The 18,945-nt window shown below is 34.4% G+C and overlaps 1 protein-coding gene across 5 annotated transcripts in view; it reads left to right on the plus strand.

Annotated features, from left to right (window-relative positions):
• Window positions 1–18,945, plus strand: part of LOC113403034 (rab11 family-interacting protein 4B) — a 95,428-nt gene that overhangs the window by 51,979 nt on the left and 24,504 nt on the right. For all 5 annotated transcript variants that reach the window (XM_026643445.2, XM_026643446.2, XM_026643447.2 and 2 more), the window contains 2 exons: window positions 11,278–11,316; window positions 11,997–12,114. In XM_026643445.2, coding sequence (XP_026499230.2) covers window positions 11,278–11,316; window positions 11,997–12,114 — 157 coding nt within the window. The remainder of the gene's footprint in view (window positions 1–11,277; window positions 11,317–11,996; window positions 12,115–18,945) is intronic.

Consider the following 18,945-nt stretch of genomic DNA (forward strand, 5'->3'; position numbering starts at 1 on the left):
TAGATTAAAGCAAGAGTTGTCGCGGGACACCCTGTTGGAACACAGTTGCTTTCGCTTTATATATATATTAAGTATTAAATACCAATAAAATAAATAAATAACATTGGAAAATATGTAGATGAGAAGAAACGAAATTGCTATTAAAAATTACATCTAAATTTTTACAATAAAAAAAAAGTTTAAAAAATTCAATATAAAACCGTCTACGATAGAAAGAGAGGGAAAGGTCGCCTGGAGAATTTTCGCTTAGGTGAAGTCTCAGCCAGTTCATTCTACTGTAAACCGCGTAAAAGAACACCAAAACAAACCAAAAGAAAACCAGAAATTAAAAGTTACCAACTTGTACACAACTCAAGTAATATGTTTTTAAATCGAATAGGTTAAGCTAAATTTAAAAATTTGGTAATTTAGCTGCAATCTTATGTCCTTGTGCCTAGTGTCTCGTGTTTGCTCAACACACAACAATTTACGTTCCAACAATCGAAATAATATTATTGTTGCATAATCGACGGTCAATTCGTAATTGCGGTTAAAGTCTCTAAAACGACCATTTCGTCTGACCCACAATACCGCTCAACTTATTTCCGTTTTTAATCACTTCCCCTATCTAAGAACGAATACACATTTATTTAAAACGTTAAAAACCCTAGTCTTATTGTTTAGATGTATGTAACTGCTGTAGTTTTGATTTTTGACCTTAGCTACACATTTTAACTTACATACCAAATACAAACTTATACGTTAATGAGTAACACCTTGTAACTATTCTGTTACAAGTCAAGGAAAAAAATGGATGTATTTTTAGTATTTGCAAATCAAATCTTTATTCTAAATATTGTAAATGTGATTATGTGGTTGTTAGTATGTTCTTCCATCACACAACAATTCTATTACATAATGAATTCTTGCATAGGCTGAAAGTAGTTATACAGCAGCTGGGGCAGAATTTCATCCGACTTATGCAGGTTATGGAATTGTTTTAATTTACAGCCTTGCAGCTTTTACAGAACCAAATTCATTATCTAAATTTCATCTGATTTGAAGTCGGCTCCAGACTCGACAGATCGCAATAGAAATGAAATAACTAAGATTTATTATATATATTGTCAGATCTAATAAATACATTTACTTGGAATTTTTTGTTTCGTATAAAAAGTATGTGAAGTGGCGGATTCACGTCAAGAAAGTAGTCAATGTTCCACCCCGATACCTTTCTGAGACGCTCTAAATAAAATACGTTTCTAATTCAATAAAAACAAAGACTATAATCACTTAACTTATTATTATTGAATATCAAGTTGCAAACTGGCATAATATTTACCTTTTACATGACGGGTACAGTTCCATACATCATTCCAGCGCTTATTCAAATCAATTTTAGCGAGAGAACGTAAATCTTGGGCAAAACAGTTAGCATAAGTCTCCGTACCATTGCGAATAGACCACTTAGCACATATATCAGCCTGTTCATTGCCAGAAATCCCGAAGTGTCGAGGAATCCATGCAAGGGCTACCTCAATTCCAGCAAAGTGACACTTAAAAAGAATTTCCCGAGTTTTGAGGTTGATTGGGTGAACATCTCTAGAACGTAAGGGAAATTTTAAAATATCCTCTAAACAACTGCGACTATCAGTAAAAATTATGGTTTTATTAAGGTTGTGGGATTCTACCAGGGATAAAGCTTCATAAATAGCTATTGTTTCTCCAGAAAAAACATATCCTGGGAGAGCATTTAAAACTAAGAGTCAGCTTCATGTCAGGAACCCACACCACTGAACCCACAGGGACATCTGCAGATAGTTTAGAGGCGTCTGTAAACATAGTTCGCCACCCGGGAAACTGCTCATTTAAGAGGTTTTTAAACCGAACGTTGGCTCCAGGATCTTCTTTATTAATACCAAAATATGTAATTACATTGGGCCTAAAATCAAGTGCATCAAAAGGGAACGCAAACAAAGGATTACCAGGAAATTGAAGAAGAGGAGATGCTGCAATAAAATTTTCATAACTTTTGAAAAGGCAAGGAGCTTCTTTATGAGTCCAATAAGTTGAAGATGGAATAATGAAGTAATGGGTGGCGAGAATTTTGAACACCTATGTAGAGAAATCTGTCACAAAGATATTGTCTACAAAGGAATAAGGGAGGATCTAGACATTCTACTTGGAGAGCTTTTAAGGGGGAGGACTTCATAGCACCACAAATGATGCGGAGACACTTAGCTTGAATTTTGTCCCAGTCGGCTAAAGCAGATTTATTAGACGGTTCAAGCAAGAATGACCCGTACTCAAAATGTACATGAGCATGTCGAACATGAGCATGCCGAACAATGGCGTTATAAAGGAGTTTCTGAGTGTAGGGATGAGCACCCCACCACTCACCTGAAAGAGATCTCAAAACATTTACACCAAACTCATTTTTCCTTAACGTAATTAAAGTGGACCGTGCCAGTCATACGAGAGTCATACCCCCAAAAATTTTACATTATTTTTTACTTGAATGGTCTCATTTTCCAGAACAATATCAACATCCGGTATCAATCTTCTTCTGGAAAACACCACTGCAGAGCTTTTAGGACCAGACAGAGATAAGCCATGATCCTCTAGCCAGATATAAAGATTTTGTATAGCATAATTAAGGCGAACAGAGCAATCATCGATAGATTCTGAGGCATAATATAGGGCTATATCGTCGGCATATTGTAATATGTTACAATCGGATGAACAAGAAGAGTCAAGTTCAGAAGTATATAAACTATAGAGAATGAGACTTAAAACCGAGCCCTGTGGTAACCCCTTCCATACTATTATTGCGGGATGCATAGTACCTTGGACTCGAACAGAAATAGAGACATCGAAATATCGACAATCGAAAATAAAGACTTGAGGATCTTTATGGGGTTTAAGAATAGGAATGATGATTTGATGTTTCCATGACTCAGGAACAAACCCAGTTTCATAAATTTTGTTAAGAATAGAGAGTAAAATTAATTTTGAACAGTCAGAACATTTCTTTCAAAAGGAGTAAGGAATACCATCAATACCAAGGGAGTAGTCGTGGAGATTGTCTAAAACAGAGCAAAGCTCATTAAATGTAAAAGGATCATCCATTCGATCATAGGAAGGAGGAGAAGGGGAAGATGAAGGAAAACAATTTTCAGGAGGAACAAAAGGTGGAGCCAGTCTATCCAAATAATCATAGAGCCAGACAAAAGGATCGTTAGAAACAGGAATACTATCACTGAAAGAACCTCGGAAGTTTTTTATTTTTTTCCAAACAAGTGAAAAAGGGGTTCGTGGAGAAAGACTCTCACAAAAACAAAACCAGCCGTTACGTTTCTTCAAGGAAAAGTTTTTCTAAAGACGGAAATTCCAGAAAGACCTCTTCCATCTCATCCCGTTTGCGGATGATTTCCGTGCATTCATAATCCCACCAAGGGGAGGAAGGAATGAAATCTTTAGGAGACTTTTTAAATGGGATGAATTGATTGGTCGAATTTAATAAAGCAGAAATAAAATCATTATAAGTTTGTAAAAAGTTGTCAACAGTTCTTACAGGAAATAGATCTGTCTGGCTTGTAACGCATTGCTAAAATTCTGCCCACTTAGCCTTTGAGATACGAAACTTTAAGAGAGGATGAAATGGCATAGGCGAGACAGGAACACTATTGGATAAGGAGATAAGAATGGGGAGATGATCACTACCATATGAGCAGGATAATACCTTTCAGTTACACTGAGAGGCCAGATTGGGAGACTTTAAGGACAAGTCAACACAACTGGGATTCTGAGATGGAGGAGTTCTTCTAGTGGGCGAGCCATCATTAAATAAACAAAGGTTATTATCATTAAACAAATCAATGAGGTGAGCAGAAGGGTACTCACACTGAAGGGAACCCCACATAGTATGATAGCAGTTGAAGTCAACTACAACAACTAAAGGGATAGGAAGAGTTAAGAGGATAGAGTTTAATTCGGAAATATTGGAAGAATTAGGAGAAGGAATATAAATTGACACGAAGGTTGAATTTATAGCTCTGACGGCTACAATTTTAAAAGATGGAGAGTGCGGAGGGAGAGGAATCAATGAATAGATAAGGGAATGTTTAAGAAGAAGGACACTTTCATCCCATCCACTAACATGATCATCGCGGAGACATGAATATCCAGGAACCCGAAAACGTGAACCCGGCTTTAACCATGTCTCCGAGATGACCAAAATATGAGGACGGTAGGAGATAATTAGAGAGATAATTTCATGTTTTTTATGCCTAATGCTCTTGCAATTCTATTGCAGAATTGTCGCCATTTTTATTAAAAGACTTAGGAGTGAACTGGTTAAGTTTTTCAGTGACAGTGTACGGTAAACTGATATTATGCTTGGTAATATTATCGAATAAAGAAAGCAAAAGTTGTATGATATGGGACAATTCAAGATTTTGTATAGGATGATTATCTGAAGTTATAAGAGCACAGCCATTAAGCTGGGAAGATTTTGGAGAACTAACTAGGGCAGAGTGAGCTTCTTTGTCGAATCCCTTACTAAGGGAAGGGGGAGGTCGTTGGTTGAGAAGTACAATTTTCCGTTGGGATGAAACAGGAGGGATTAAAGGGCTGGAGATTTCGTAAATTGGAGTGAGAGAGCTCATCGTAGGGCGAGTGGGAGTGGACATAGAGTTGGGAGAAGAGCGTGCGGAGTCAGCAAAAGAGCGACGGGTAGGGCGAAAACGGAGAGAGGCTTCAGAGTATGGGATATTTTCCTCTGACATCACAATTTTTATTTGTTTCTGTCTCATATGTTCTGGGAAATTGGGGTCAATAGCCAGATGTGGACCTGAGCAGGACAGACATGTAACCTCACTACGGGGTACTTGACAGTAACGTCCATGAAGAGGATGAGCACACATAAAGCACCTTGGTTTGGACCTGCATTTATCTTGAGTGTGCCCAAAGCGACAGCAATTATTGCATTGGATAGTGGGAAGGGAGTAAAGAGTTACTGGAAGTGAAGTGTAGCAACAAAAGATTCTCTCAGGCAAGGTTTGACCTAAAAATGTCACAACAACTGTTTGAGTAGGTAACCACTCAGTTTTACCATCAGTGATAGATTTACGGTTCAGCCTTCTTGCTTTTATAGCCCGGCAGCCAGGGGTGTAGCATTCGATACTACTAAGGAACTCCTCCATAGACCAGTCGATGGGGATTTGCTTCACAATACCCATTCGGGTAATGTGAAAAGCTGGGATAATTATTTTATAATTAAGCTCCTGGAACAATGAACTGTCAATGAAATTATTGGCAGAAGAAGCATTCTCAAATTCAACAACAACACGGTTGCGTCCTGCAGGAATTAAATCATAATTCCTCGCTTGAGAACACCAGAGACCTTGCTTCTGTAAATAATTTGAGCAAATTTAAGCAAACTAATTGTATAACCAGCTGATGCGTCGGGTTCCACTCGTGAGGCGTGGACAATAAAAGGGCTTTGATCGGAGTCGTTATACTTCAATTTAGTACCACTAAATTCGGGGAGTGTGAATGTGTGTGTGTGTGTGTGTGTGTGAATTTAAGCGCTAGGAGGAGAGGAAGCATCCCGTTTGTTTAGAATACTCTCTGCAGCGGTTTGAGAGCGTTTGGCAGCCTTCAAGACTTTTTTGGAGTCTTCTCTAATTATAGTATCAGTAGACATCACAAAATCAAACTTATGGAGTCACCTCCGCCCTCATCCGGAGGCTCCTCAGATTCCATCACCAACTACTAAATTATTAAAGAAACACTTATCTCACAACAAGTAATACACAAGAAACATCGCAGGACAACACAAATTTTAGTGAAACTAAGCGATATTAGTACAAAAAAAACCTAATTTAGAAATCGCGCACGTGTAGTAAACAGTACCACAGACCCGACCTTAACTTACTCCACTTAACTTAAGCTGTTAGATAACGGCCTAGTGCTTTTAAGTGTATGACAACTGACAAGTACTCCTAGCGACAGTTTATAATAGTGTATTTCAAACCATATATTTTTTGCGATACAATCATAAACAAAAGAAAACAGACAAAAATAACAACGTCGAGATAAATTTTTTTTTCTATTTTAATCTATTATTATTAATTCAATCTGATTATTTTTCTTTTTTTTATATTTTTCTCATCATTATAATATTAGTGTATTTTATAAAAGAGCAAACGAAAAATAATATTGATTTTATTAATACATCAAAGGAAAATAATGTCATTGATAAATTTACTTCCACCGCCCGAAATATGACAAAAAATCAACTAAAATGACACGCGAGACAGTTATATATACTACGTTGTTGTGCACCGATCTAGCAATTCGCGGACATAGTCGTAACATGAACAACCTGCGTCCATCCGCCGCGGACTGCTTAATAATTTAATAACGGCCAGTGTTTCGCAGTCAACCATTGTGGATAATTCATGCCTTGCCATGTAGCCTGCCCACCATTGCGTTTGTTGATGCCGTGATGCGTCAGTATATCGCGACCGCTCGCACATTCTGCAGTTCGCGCATTAAATCAATTCAAAAATAGAATACCGATGATTTATTTTTTTTAAAAGTGCTGTGCATTTCCGATATAGTTGATTCTCGTGTTTTGGACAATAGTTTGTTTGTTACAATTAGTGATGTGGATGATTGAAGTATTTCCCCGTGTTCTTTACCACTAAACCGGATCACAGATATAAGTCATTATCAGTAAAATTTTATTTGTAAAGCTGGAGCGAAAAAATATCCACATGCATTACAGAAAGCGGCCCTACAGGTAATATATATTATACAGGTACACATAATATGTGAATAAGAAGAACTATGACCATGACTACAGAGGGTTAATGGATAGACTTTGTTTTGATACTAAACTCTGGGAATAATTTCGTTACCTTAATCATAATTGTCGATAAAACATTGTATGTATATATTTATTTGAATTTTGAGAAATAAATGCAACCTTTACATACATCATTTATATATAACACACAAGCAAATAGAATTTTGTTTCTTTGCAATTGCTTGTTGCTGAATATATGTAATATTCAAAAATATTTTATGAAAACAAGGCCTGATACATATCTAAACAACAATTGGTTTAGCCAGTTGGATATTATTTTCGTTTTTATTTTTCATTTGACCTTATAGTTCACGCTCTAATTACAAAAAAACTATGTCGAAACTTATTAAAAAATAACATTTATTTAATTGATAATCATTCTCTAGGACATAAAATAGATAAAAAATAATTTTGAATTCAAATTATAAACGATTAGAAGTAGATTTCGTATTACTTCTAATCGTACGGTATCTTATACGTACAAATATAAAACAAAATGACGTACCGTAGTGGTTTTTTTTTTCGATTTTAGTTTTTATTTTTCAATCCGAGGTTCTTTTATAGTCACCGCAGGACAGCGTAACAATGCGTACGCATGGGTATTTTATAGTGTCCATTCTATTGTTCAACAAGCGGAGGCGTGTGACACGCGATGACAATGTTCTTGTATTTAACCGTAAACTCAAATTGAAAATAATAAAATACAACACTTTTTTAAAAATAAAATATATACGCTGTTGACCCAATGTTGGAACCAATCCTGGATGTAGAAATCAAGTCATGGTTACCATTGAAATGCATTGTGATGGGAATTAAACCAACATGTAAAATTTTAACTCCGTAGGATAAGAGGAAATGGTCTAATTCGGCTTGCAGGATTTGACCTAAACAATCAAACAAATCAATCTTGTTTAATGATTAATTTTACTAATTTCCTTCCGGTTTAGAAATAGAATACTTTAAGTCATAATTTGTTACATCAGAAAAAATTACATACAAAATTTAGTTCGTATATCTTAAAACGACCAGCGATACGAGTTGCATTGTATGATATAACACTGAAAATATTACAAATTATACTTTCTAGCAGCGGTCAGTTAAATTGTGTGACAAGTTGCTTGGATTTATAATTTTCTCAGTAATAGTATTTTATAATAAAACAAATAGAATGAATATCACGCACGCGTCACTTTTTGATAGCAGCCAACCGTCACAGACAATTACCAAAAGAGAAAATGGTTAAGTATCAAAATTCTGTAACAACTTGATGAATAACGATACCTCACGCATTCCAAATCAGTTTAATCTCCGCGCACTAATTATTTTTATTAAATTGTTATCTCTTTTATTTTAATATATAAAGAAACTTTCAGTTTAGAAAACTATTTAAGTATTTTAAAATTATAAACCGGTTAATTGTATCTCGCTAAATGAATGTACCTCCGGAGCTGATATAAAAAAAATAGATTTGTTTAATTTTAATATAAGATGAATTCCATTCCTGAGTATGCTATCTCTTTATAAAGTGTACAGTAAATAAAGGATAACAATAGTTCTATCTTTGTTTATTATAGAGATTGTCTTCAATATTAACGGTAATATGATGACTTTTTTTTAAATTCTTTTTACTTCTAATTAGTTCATATAATTTGTTATTTCTAAAAACCCGATTGCATATTGATATATCTACTGGTTTGAAGTCGAGACAAACTTTAACTTTACCAAAGTTAAAGTTTCGAACTTGTGCAGTTTAAATGTAATGCACTATACTAAACCACGATAATTAGAAATCCGTTATTTCCGATCTAAAATAGTATTAAGTCATATAAAAAGTATGTTTGTATAATGTTTATGTTGTATAAACAAAACGCAAACCAAGCATATTTGTGTCGGTAAATTTATAAACAGTTTTAATAAACATCGCCTTCATTTTATAAACACGTATCAAGTAATCTATAGGTGATATTTATGTACTTAAATTAAATAAAAAACTTAGAACCTTTAAAAGGTTGTAGTTTCCATCATTCCTGACAGATTTGACTATGGAACACCCCTAAACCAAACCGTTTTCAAGATATTGGAGTCAGATATTTTTTTAAAGTATGCCTATCTATATCTCTTAATTATTGGCCATTTTTGTCTTTTATGCTTTTAATTTTTTTTTATTTTTCCGAGTCATTTGATAGTGTTATAAGTAATAAATTTTATTGTAATAATAAAAAAACATTTTGATAGTTAGTAAGAAATCATTTTGAAGTTTTTATAAAATTGAAATCTATATGACTAGCTTTTGATATGTTTAATAACGGACTTCAAATGTAATTGTTTAAAAGTTGAAAGTAAAAGTAAGTTGAAGATTCATAGACCCACATTAACCGTACAAATTAAATTGGTATACTTTTTAAATTATGTTACAAAACATAGTGGCTTCATACATTGAAGAATATATTAAAATTGCGTTTGATTTTTTAATCATTGAAATAAAAGCAAGTAAAGTAACATCCTGAAAATGCCCCACTGCTGGTCAAGGAACTCGCCAAATTTTTTGGAGAATTTTTAGAAGTTGTTCCAGCACGCTGCTCGAATGTGGAATAGTGCAAACTTCAATTGTGTTACTTAATTATTTATTATTAGAACTCAGTTCAAATGAAGGTTTAATTGAAAGGAAATGTGTTTAACGGTATCCCCAACTCGGCTTATACTTTCCGTGAAGGCATTGCGGTGCATCGCTTTCTTACACAATTTCATGGCGAGCGCGTACCCATGCGATTTCACCATCGCCACTTTGTCTAAGTACAGATTATTAGTCGACAATGTAATAAGTACAGGTTACGCTCATGTATCATATACACTATAAATAACAAATAAATTGACTTTATGTTATTTCATTTTATTTATAACTAGTTGTCGCCCGCGGCTTTGCTCGCGTTTTAGGGGGTTAGTTGTCATATATTAGGCAATAAAGTAGCCTATCCTTCCTTGGAGTTCAAGTGTGCTTCATACTAGATTTCATCAAATTCGGTTCATTGTTTTGGCAGTGAAAGAGCGACAGACAGACAGAGTGACTTTCACATTTATAATATCAGTATAGAAGTATATATTGTATTTATGGAACAAACAGCAGGAGACAAACGATACTAATACTACAGATTAGGAGTGTGTTACAGTTCTATAAATACTGTAAATATAACGTAATAAATAATGCAAAAGTTATATTATATATGTCTTTATGAAACGTCATTCAATAATATTTGAAACAAATCCGTTTTCAATGTATTTCCGAAAATTTTTCGCCGTAGAGTAGAAGTATGTGTACCTTAAACAGACATCCGACATATATATTATTTAAGTAAATTATTACAAGTACTTTACTCTTTTCTTTTTAGAAGAAACAAATTGTAACTCAGTCAAAATCAAAATGTGCTTTATTCCAGTAGGATTTTACGAGCAATTTATAATTTCTCACGGTGCCAATGTCTATAAGCATAGGGTACTTCTAACCATCGGGAGGCTCATTTTACCATCTGCATAACTATTCTATAAAATAAATTCAACTTGGTGCTAGCAAGTTTTTTGAATTAACCATAAAATGAGAACTTTTTAAATTAAAGTTTATCTCCATAAACATTAACATACATAACACTATCAAACCAACATAGATACATAATTCAATAAAATACATTAAACCCACTGTCTCCCTAAACAGCCGAAAATCAAACACATTATAATCAAGTTACATCACCAACAATGAACAGCGAATCATTATGTAATTATGACTTACGTACAGATACATAAAAGTGATAATTGCTTGCGATGTACGTATGTACATGCAAAAATATTTCCTTCTTTCCCCCACGGTATGTCGGTTGCACTTTTCCACAGCTCAGAGAACAAACGTGCTAACAATTAATATAATTATTAAAATATAACGCGCTGGCAGGTTGTACAAATTTATAAATTAAGCTTTTAAAAAAAATGTTATTTGAAAATCGAGTCATAAATTTCGAAACATTAGTAACCTCCTTATTCTGCTGAGCCTTGGGCTCGATATAGGTAGAGTGGGTGGAAGTTCAATGTGCAATGCTGTTCTTAATATAATTCTAAATATAACATTTTTATCCACATATATATATACAAGTATACACTATATTTAAAAATATATATATTGAATAGACTTACACAATATTATTATAATTCCTCACAGCTTATACTAACGCTTTGAAAATACCTTTTTTTAGTTTATTATATACTTAGTATCACTAATATGCACTTATTTGTAATATGATCTAAATGGTTACCTGAATGATTAAATTATAAGTATATTTTTTTTAATAAAAATATATTATTTTTAAAGAACTGATCAACGTTTTGTACTTATACCAATAACCGTTAATCTAAATTAATAAAAAAATATTTTGTTTCAGCTCGGGGAAACGACAAATCGGCTCCAATGTTTTAGCTAGGTAAATATTTTGCCTATAACTATTTCAAGTTAACAATATATACATCACACTCCTGATACATCTCTTAAATGTATGAAATAATTGTAAAAAGTTCAAGAGTTACCATTATATCTTGAGTGCTGATTATTTTGTACGTAATCCTTAAACTAATTTCATCGGATAAAATTGCTATCTCTTTCTCATTTGTAGGGTTAAAAAGGAGAGCAAGTCGTTTATTCCTGTCAAATTAGTTTATTGTAGAGATCATAAAAAAGAGAATACAGCTCAAAAGAGGTATCTTTATCCCATAGCGTTGATCAAAATTAAATGAGTCATCATTACAGTAAGAAATAATAATTGAATAGCACAATGCTGTAGATTATGACTAAACTAAACTTTTAAGTTACTCAACATACCTATTTGGAACTTCGATTTATCCATACATAGCCTGAAGTCGTTAAGTTCCTTGACATTAAACAATACAGGGCTGGTACTTGTAGCGACATCTATTGACGTAAGCGCAAACTAAGTTGTATTGAGATTGTACAAAGTCTAATAGAATTTACCATAGATGGCGCTCTAATTAACTCACTTTCACAACAGATGTCGCTATCTGCATCAAATTGAAAACACGATTCAAATTCCTGTCCTGTTGAGGTATCCTGAATAGCTAATAGACTGAGGCATTATCATTGTTTTAGCCAATTGTACCGGTCGTCGTCCTTCAACTCGTCCGGGTGCGGGTCGGGAGGGGAGCCAGCTGACGACATGTACTCTGATGTTTCACTAGAGGAGGATGTACAAGGTCTCAACTACAAGGTAAGCAAGCAAGCCCTTATTTACTACTTGACTTTTTAAGTCTATATTTAGTAAGATCACACATAAACACACTTTAGTAAACAAACAAACTTTTTTTAAACTTTACAGATGAATACCTATTAAATTTTAAAAATATCCTGTATGTATCGTATTTTTCGTCTTGTGTATTTTATGCTAACTACGTTTTATGATAGACGTATTTTAGGCAGTTCTGTCAGTGCCATAATTGCTCCTGTGCAATACATTAGTCCATGGGCCCGGGTCTTCCCAAAACGCCAAAATCCAATAGCCTATTTTTGTCCTCCATTAATCACAAAGCATACCGTTTTCTTAAGGGCCCTTGCAAAAAATGCTTTCCACTATACATTAAGGAGTTAGGTACTGCATAGGCATACTTATATAAACATAATTATTTACGTTAATAAACGCTAAAATATTCGGAACTAAGATAAGATTATAATAATTACGAGTCCTTCACAGATTCTAGCAAAAGTAATTAAAACATTATGATAAAAAATTAATGGCTTTTGAAGGTGATATACCTAACATATAATATAGTTATGATTTTCTACTAGGTAGAAATAATTGTACCACATTTTGATAACTCTTCTTGTTTACTTATCTAGTTTACGCCAACGTAAAAATGATTGAACAAACTTGTTAAATTGTAATTATTATTATAACTTGCAAATTCATGATCTGGATTATATATTTCGTTTGTACATAGGTAGGTTTAGGATAGGAGGCCCTTAGCCTGAGGCGGTTATATTAATTTGACAAGTTAGTCTTTAAATATACGCTTATGTTCAAGAGAATTGAATAAATGACTTTGGCACTGTGTATGATTTTAATAAACATTTGTATATCTATCGAATTCTTTATTTTAATATATTTGTATTTTTTTATAATACAAGCAGGCCGTCGGGTCACCTGGTGGTGAGTAGTGAATACTAATATTGACATTGGTACTCTAAGAAAGAGAACTATTCCTCACATCACCAATGCGTCACCAACTTTGGAAACTAAGATATATGTCCCTTGTGACTGTCGTTACTCTGGCTCACTCGCCTTTCAAAGCGGAGCACAACACTAATAAGTATTGCTGCTTGGAGGTAGAATATATGATGAGTGAGCAATACCTACCCAAACCGGCTTTCACCAAGTATGTATTGGTATAAAATATATTGGGTGCAGCTTCTAAGTTACATGACACAAAATGTTACTCGTAAGATTATTATAATATATAAAACTAAAACAATCAATTTCAATAAACACTATTCGAACAAAAATTTAAACATTTATTCGTGGTATTTAAAACCGTACCATCGACTCGACAGCGATAAGAAACTAGTTACCCCGAAAATGACTTAAGTCTCTCGGAAAACAGGTTACGTTTTTATCACATGTCATTGGTAAGTCATCGCATCGCCGCTGAGCGATGCGTGTTCCGTTAACTTCCTTCCGATACCCACTTGCGATGATTGTACGAGGCCACGCGAGGATGCGATTGATGTTTACATTTTACACATTATACATCATAAGTCTACCAGTAGGCGTTGTTTAGTTATACAATGCAAATATACAATAATAATCTTCTTTACATGATTTAACGCCTTGAAGTATTTCTGTATGCTGATATATCTTGTAAATTATTACACATAGACGATGGTCTATGTTGCTGGGGTTTTTGGGCTTCGAATTTCAGTTGCAAAAAGAAAATTAAAAACAAAAAAACAATGTTGTAGAGTAATGTACTAAAATATAAAATAATAACAATACAGAATTTAAGCTCCGTCTTTCTGTAGTTCATCTTGGCGCATATCTTAGAATATTTTTTTCCGGGTACGTCATCGGTTTCCCTGGACTTTTGCCACTATGGGCACGGATCATGCCAACCATTCATACAATTCTTTGACGGCCTCTGTGGTCGAGTAGTGTGTACACCGGTTTTTTTGGGTATGCCACTCCGAGGTCCCGGGTTCGATTCCCGGTCAAGTCGATGTAGAAAAAGTTAATTAGTTGTCTATGTTGTCTTGGGTCTGGGTGTATGTGGTACCGTCGTGCTACTTACATTGGGATCAGAGTTTTTGTGATGTTGTCCAATATTTATAAAAAAAAAAAAACAATTCTTTGAGATGCTTGTACTTGATTCTTTATTATTAAATCAGATTCATTCATATTCGCATCGCGTAAAACTTAATGAAAATGAAAGGAATTATTATTTAATCTACTATAACCTACTTGTTATTTTTAAAACGCCATTACTTCTATTTATTTCAAACTTTTAATAGAACTAAAATTCAAGTTTATTCTGGTGTTTACTACTCAGCGCTCAAAATTAGTGACTTGGTCACTGCACAGCGTCATCCTCATGACTAAGTCATTTAATTTAGTAACTAAACAAGATATCAAGTTGATAGGGACTAAAATAATTATTCGTTAGTTTTATTTTATGCAAATTAAACAAAAGTATATCATTGAAAAAAAGTAATTCTATAATTGTCATGTAGACTTTTTAAACGTAATCGATTTTAAAACTGTACAGCATTTAATTTTATTGTACTTTTTATAAATTAGATTTAAATCTATCAAAAAAATATTAAAATCCAAACAAACAAAAGGCTATTCAAACAAATTTGGATCTTAGTAATAAATTAAGCGTCTAACATTACATATTTACATGCAACAGGTGAAGGCATGAAAGTATTACTCATCATTAAATTCCAGTTACACTTTTATAAATAATATTCATTATTTGGAACGAGTATAAACAAAAGATTTTTAAATATTCTTCAAAGCATATCGAATCTGCTCTGATTAGTAAGTCGATCCAAGGTCGATTTGGACTCCCGCCAAATCCGAAAATAAGTATTTTGCGAATCTTGTGAAGTGAGTGACGCCATTGGCAGTACTCGTCCCTATTAAGTGATTCTGTCCATTGACAAACCTGATCGACATACGATACACAAGGAATATTTGATATGGAATATGAAGATTATGATGATCTCCTGATATTTTTCGCTCATGACTGCTGATCTGAAAAGAGACTAGCCAATCGCATTGGAAATATTATAGTACACAAGTGTGTGCTCCTATTAACTCACTCTTCATCTTCACAAATTCTCGAAGGTACAGACTCGATGGAATAAAGTTCAAGCTCAGAACCATCGGCTCTAAATGCTTTCCGAGGCACTGGCAGGTAAACAATTGCAAGCAAAGATCGGGTTGCTTTTTTAATTTATGGGCGAATAAATCCAATAACTTAATGGCTCGACTTGGAGTTTGAATCCAGGACCTCAGGATCTGCTTCCTTATACGCTAGCAACATTAGCAACGAGGCAGTCATTTATACACTAGTAGTTACTACTGAGCTCATGTGAACTTAAACCGCTACAGTTATCATCTAAAAATAACCGTTCACGTTAGGTAGAAAAAAATATTGATTTTAAATACTTTGTACCAGTTCAACTCTATATAGTGAAGACCATATGCCATGCGATGTCATCTAGTATAGTAATCTGATGGAAAACTGTCAATAGTGAACTTTAAATCGGGTACCAATAGATTATGTGACTAAACTTACTTTACTTGGTATTACAACTTTGTCCAATCTATCTGAGTAAATACCATTTATCACTTATTCTTGTGTTCCGATTTGAAGGTTGAGTGAGCCAGTATAACTATACGCGAGGGATATAACATCTCAGTTCCCAAAGTTGGCGGCGCATTGTATCTAAGAAATTGTTAATATTTATTACAGCGCCAATGCTCTTGGGCTATGGTGTGACCAGTTACCACCAGAAGGAAAATTTGCCCGTCCTCACACCTACTTTGTAAAAAAGACGGTATAAATAAAATCAATATGTAATTTTTACTATATAGACATAGAAAATAAATTATACCTACTATTTCTTTTATTTATTAGAATTAACACGTAAATAAACAATACATCAGCACTCTTAAAACTAACAGCCTGTAAATGTAGCCTGCTATTATCTGAGCTGCTTTCCTTTTGTGGAGAAGGTTTTGGAATATATTCCACCAAATCGCTTCAATGCGAGATGGTGAATACACATGTGGCAAATTCGACGCGCACATGCAAGCGCATAATTTTCCCCAACTTTTTAATTGATCTTCGGTAACAGTAGGCACGGTTATCTGTATTAGGCGGGAATATATCGGACTCTTCTATAGTTCCTTTGGGTCACATTTCAAACGAAACGTTATTTTTCGTGTGTGCAAAATGAACGTAAGTTCTATTGTTCTTCTATAGCGCTTCCATATATGTTTTATCGAGCACTTGTAAAATAGCCCACCTAGTTTAACTGACATTCTCTGGTCATAGGTCACTCCAATTACTTCTCGCTATATCAACTTAACGACCACAGCTCCTTTCTAAACTTAGGTAACACGAAATTCTACACGATTACTACCGTGTATTTTTTGCAAATACTAAGTCCATAAATAACTGTATCCTTTACTGTGTTATAGTAGAACAAACCAATACACACCTTATAATAAATATATAAAGCGGTCCAACATTTTGTCACGCGGTGTGTGCGGTGATGTTATCATTCATAACGACGGCGGTCGTTAATTAAATATTATTTGTTACATCATGTGCAATAACTATAAACGCGTGAGGCGAGCTACGAGAGTGGCTAGAATATTAAATGAGTATATAACAGGAAGTTTAAGAGTAGCACCTGTGACATAAAAGCTGCAACTAGCCGATTATCGTTTAAAGGATAGAGTATGAATATTACATGTGAATTGTCAAGTGCTAGCTTTAATCTTATATATTAATAGTGTAAGCCGTAAGTTTTGTCCCAGTGATTATCGGACGATAGTTGCACATAAAAAATGTAATGGCCTCATTTTGAAGATCTCTTGCCACAGATGTTCAGAAAAATAAGGAGGATTCTTGATTGCAATTTACTAAATTGTTACGATTTAACAAAGAATTAATTGCAGAGAGTGGAAAAAAGTTATTGGCTGGTTAGAGAGTTAGCTAAAAAAACTTTTGAATAAACGCGAAGTTTCGCGGGAGACCCACTAGTTTTCATTGAATACTGAGTCTACTATGAAACATTTATGATTCTACTATGATATTTTTATTTCAAATAATGATGATGAATTATGACAGATAGAAGTTGTGGAGATGTAAGTGCAAGGAATGAGTAACTGAGGATATGATTAAAGATTAGGTGATAATAAAACAAACTGCGTTGACTCACTCATCCCTCTGTCATAATTTGCTGTTTCGAATATCCGAGACCACCGGAGAAAATTCAGATGCAGAAACAACGGCTTTACCTAGCAGGCACTGAAATAACACACTAACTCCAAATTTCGAACATTAGCTCGAAAATTTCAGATAAGAATATCCTAGTCAATATTAACACTAATAAATAGAATCGTTTTAAACCCAAGAACTCGGGATCGGCAGCCTTATTAGTTAGCCACTAGATAAACGAGGCATTCAATGTCACCAATGGCCTCAAATAAATGGGTTAAGGCAAATAAATGGTGATAATGTTCCAACTGAGCTCCGGTCCTTGTAGATAGCTAGAATGCTAAATAAAAATTAAAGCATATTATTATAAATTAAATTAGTAACATAACTTTAAAGTAATAATTACTATAAACTTAAAGAATTCTTTCAACTCTCTGTGTACCACCATTTATCAATAATTCTTTGTGAACTTATTGTATTCCAGTTTGAAGAATAAATGTTGTTACAAGCACAAGAGACTGTCAATATGAACGAATCAAACGGAAGTTTATGTCGCCCTATACGCATACATATCAAAGACATAACATCATAGTTGCCAAGGCTGATCACGCTTTGGGCACATCAGGGATTATGTTTCTCACATTGCAATTTCTGTAGGCAATGGTGAACACTCACCATCAGGTGACCCACCTGCTAGTCTCTCTACTTATGTCAAATAAAATAACAATAATAACAGACATACATACATACATAACATACATAATCAGCCTGTAAATTTCCCACTGCTGGGCTAATGCCTCCTCTCCCGTAGAGGAAAAGGTATGGAGCATATTCCACCACGCTGCTCCAATGCGGGTTGGTGGAATAGACATGTGGCAGAATTTCGTTGAAATTAGACACATGCAGGTTTCCTCACGATGTTTTCCTTCACCGCCGAGCACGAGATGAATTATAAACACAAATTAAGCACATGAAAATTCAGTGGTGCCTGCCTGGGTTTGAACCCGAAATCATCGGTTAAGATGCACGCGTTCAAACCACTGGGCCATCTCGGCTCAATAACAGACATGACAGCGTTTAAAAAATGTATTCTTTCTTCTTCCACACACAAAGAAAATACCAAAATCTTGTCTTTTTGGATATTAATTAGACCGTTCGGACTGGAAGAAAAAAAAAGGAAGGTCTTCTTTTATAGTATTGCTCATCGTTGGCACCGTTTCATTACAATTTCTAATGCTCACGTTTAATCATCGTCTTGTTCACTTTTCGTAAAACACATGCCGACGTCAACGACCCAATAAAGTAATTACGAGCCAAATAAAGTAACATTATCCGTAATGCCTGTTCAATGACCCCAATATGAATATCAAGGAAAGGTTTTAAACAATAGATCGTGCCGGTTCATTAGATAGTTTGTAGCGCGACAGCAATGGCGGACGGAAATGGTCCTGCGCGTGCGCACCTTCCGGTCAGATGCGTGCGGCCCATATGATAAATATTCGATATGGAATAACAATCAAACACACAAGTATGATTTATAAGAGTGCGCTTGAAATACTTACTAGGTGTTGTTTTGATTTGTTTCTCCGTTCCAC

Source organism: Vanessa tameamea, chromosome 16 (assembly GCF_037043105.1).
Source record: "Vanessa tameamea isolate UH-Manoa-2023 chromosome 16, ilVanTame1 primary haplotype, whole genome shotgun sequence".
Lineage (NCBI taxonomy): Eukaryota > Metazoa > Arthropoda > Insecta > Lepidoptera > Nymphalidae > Vanessa > Vanessa tameamea.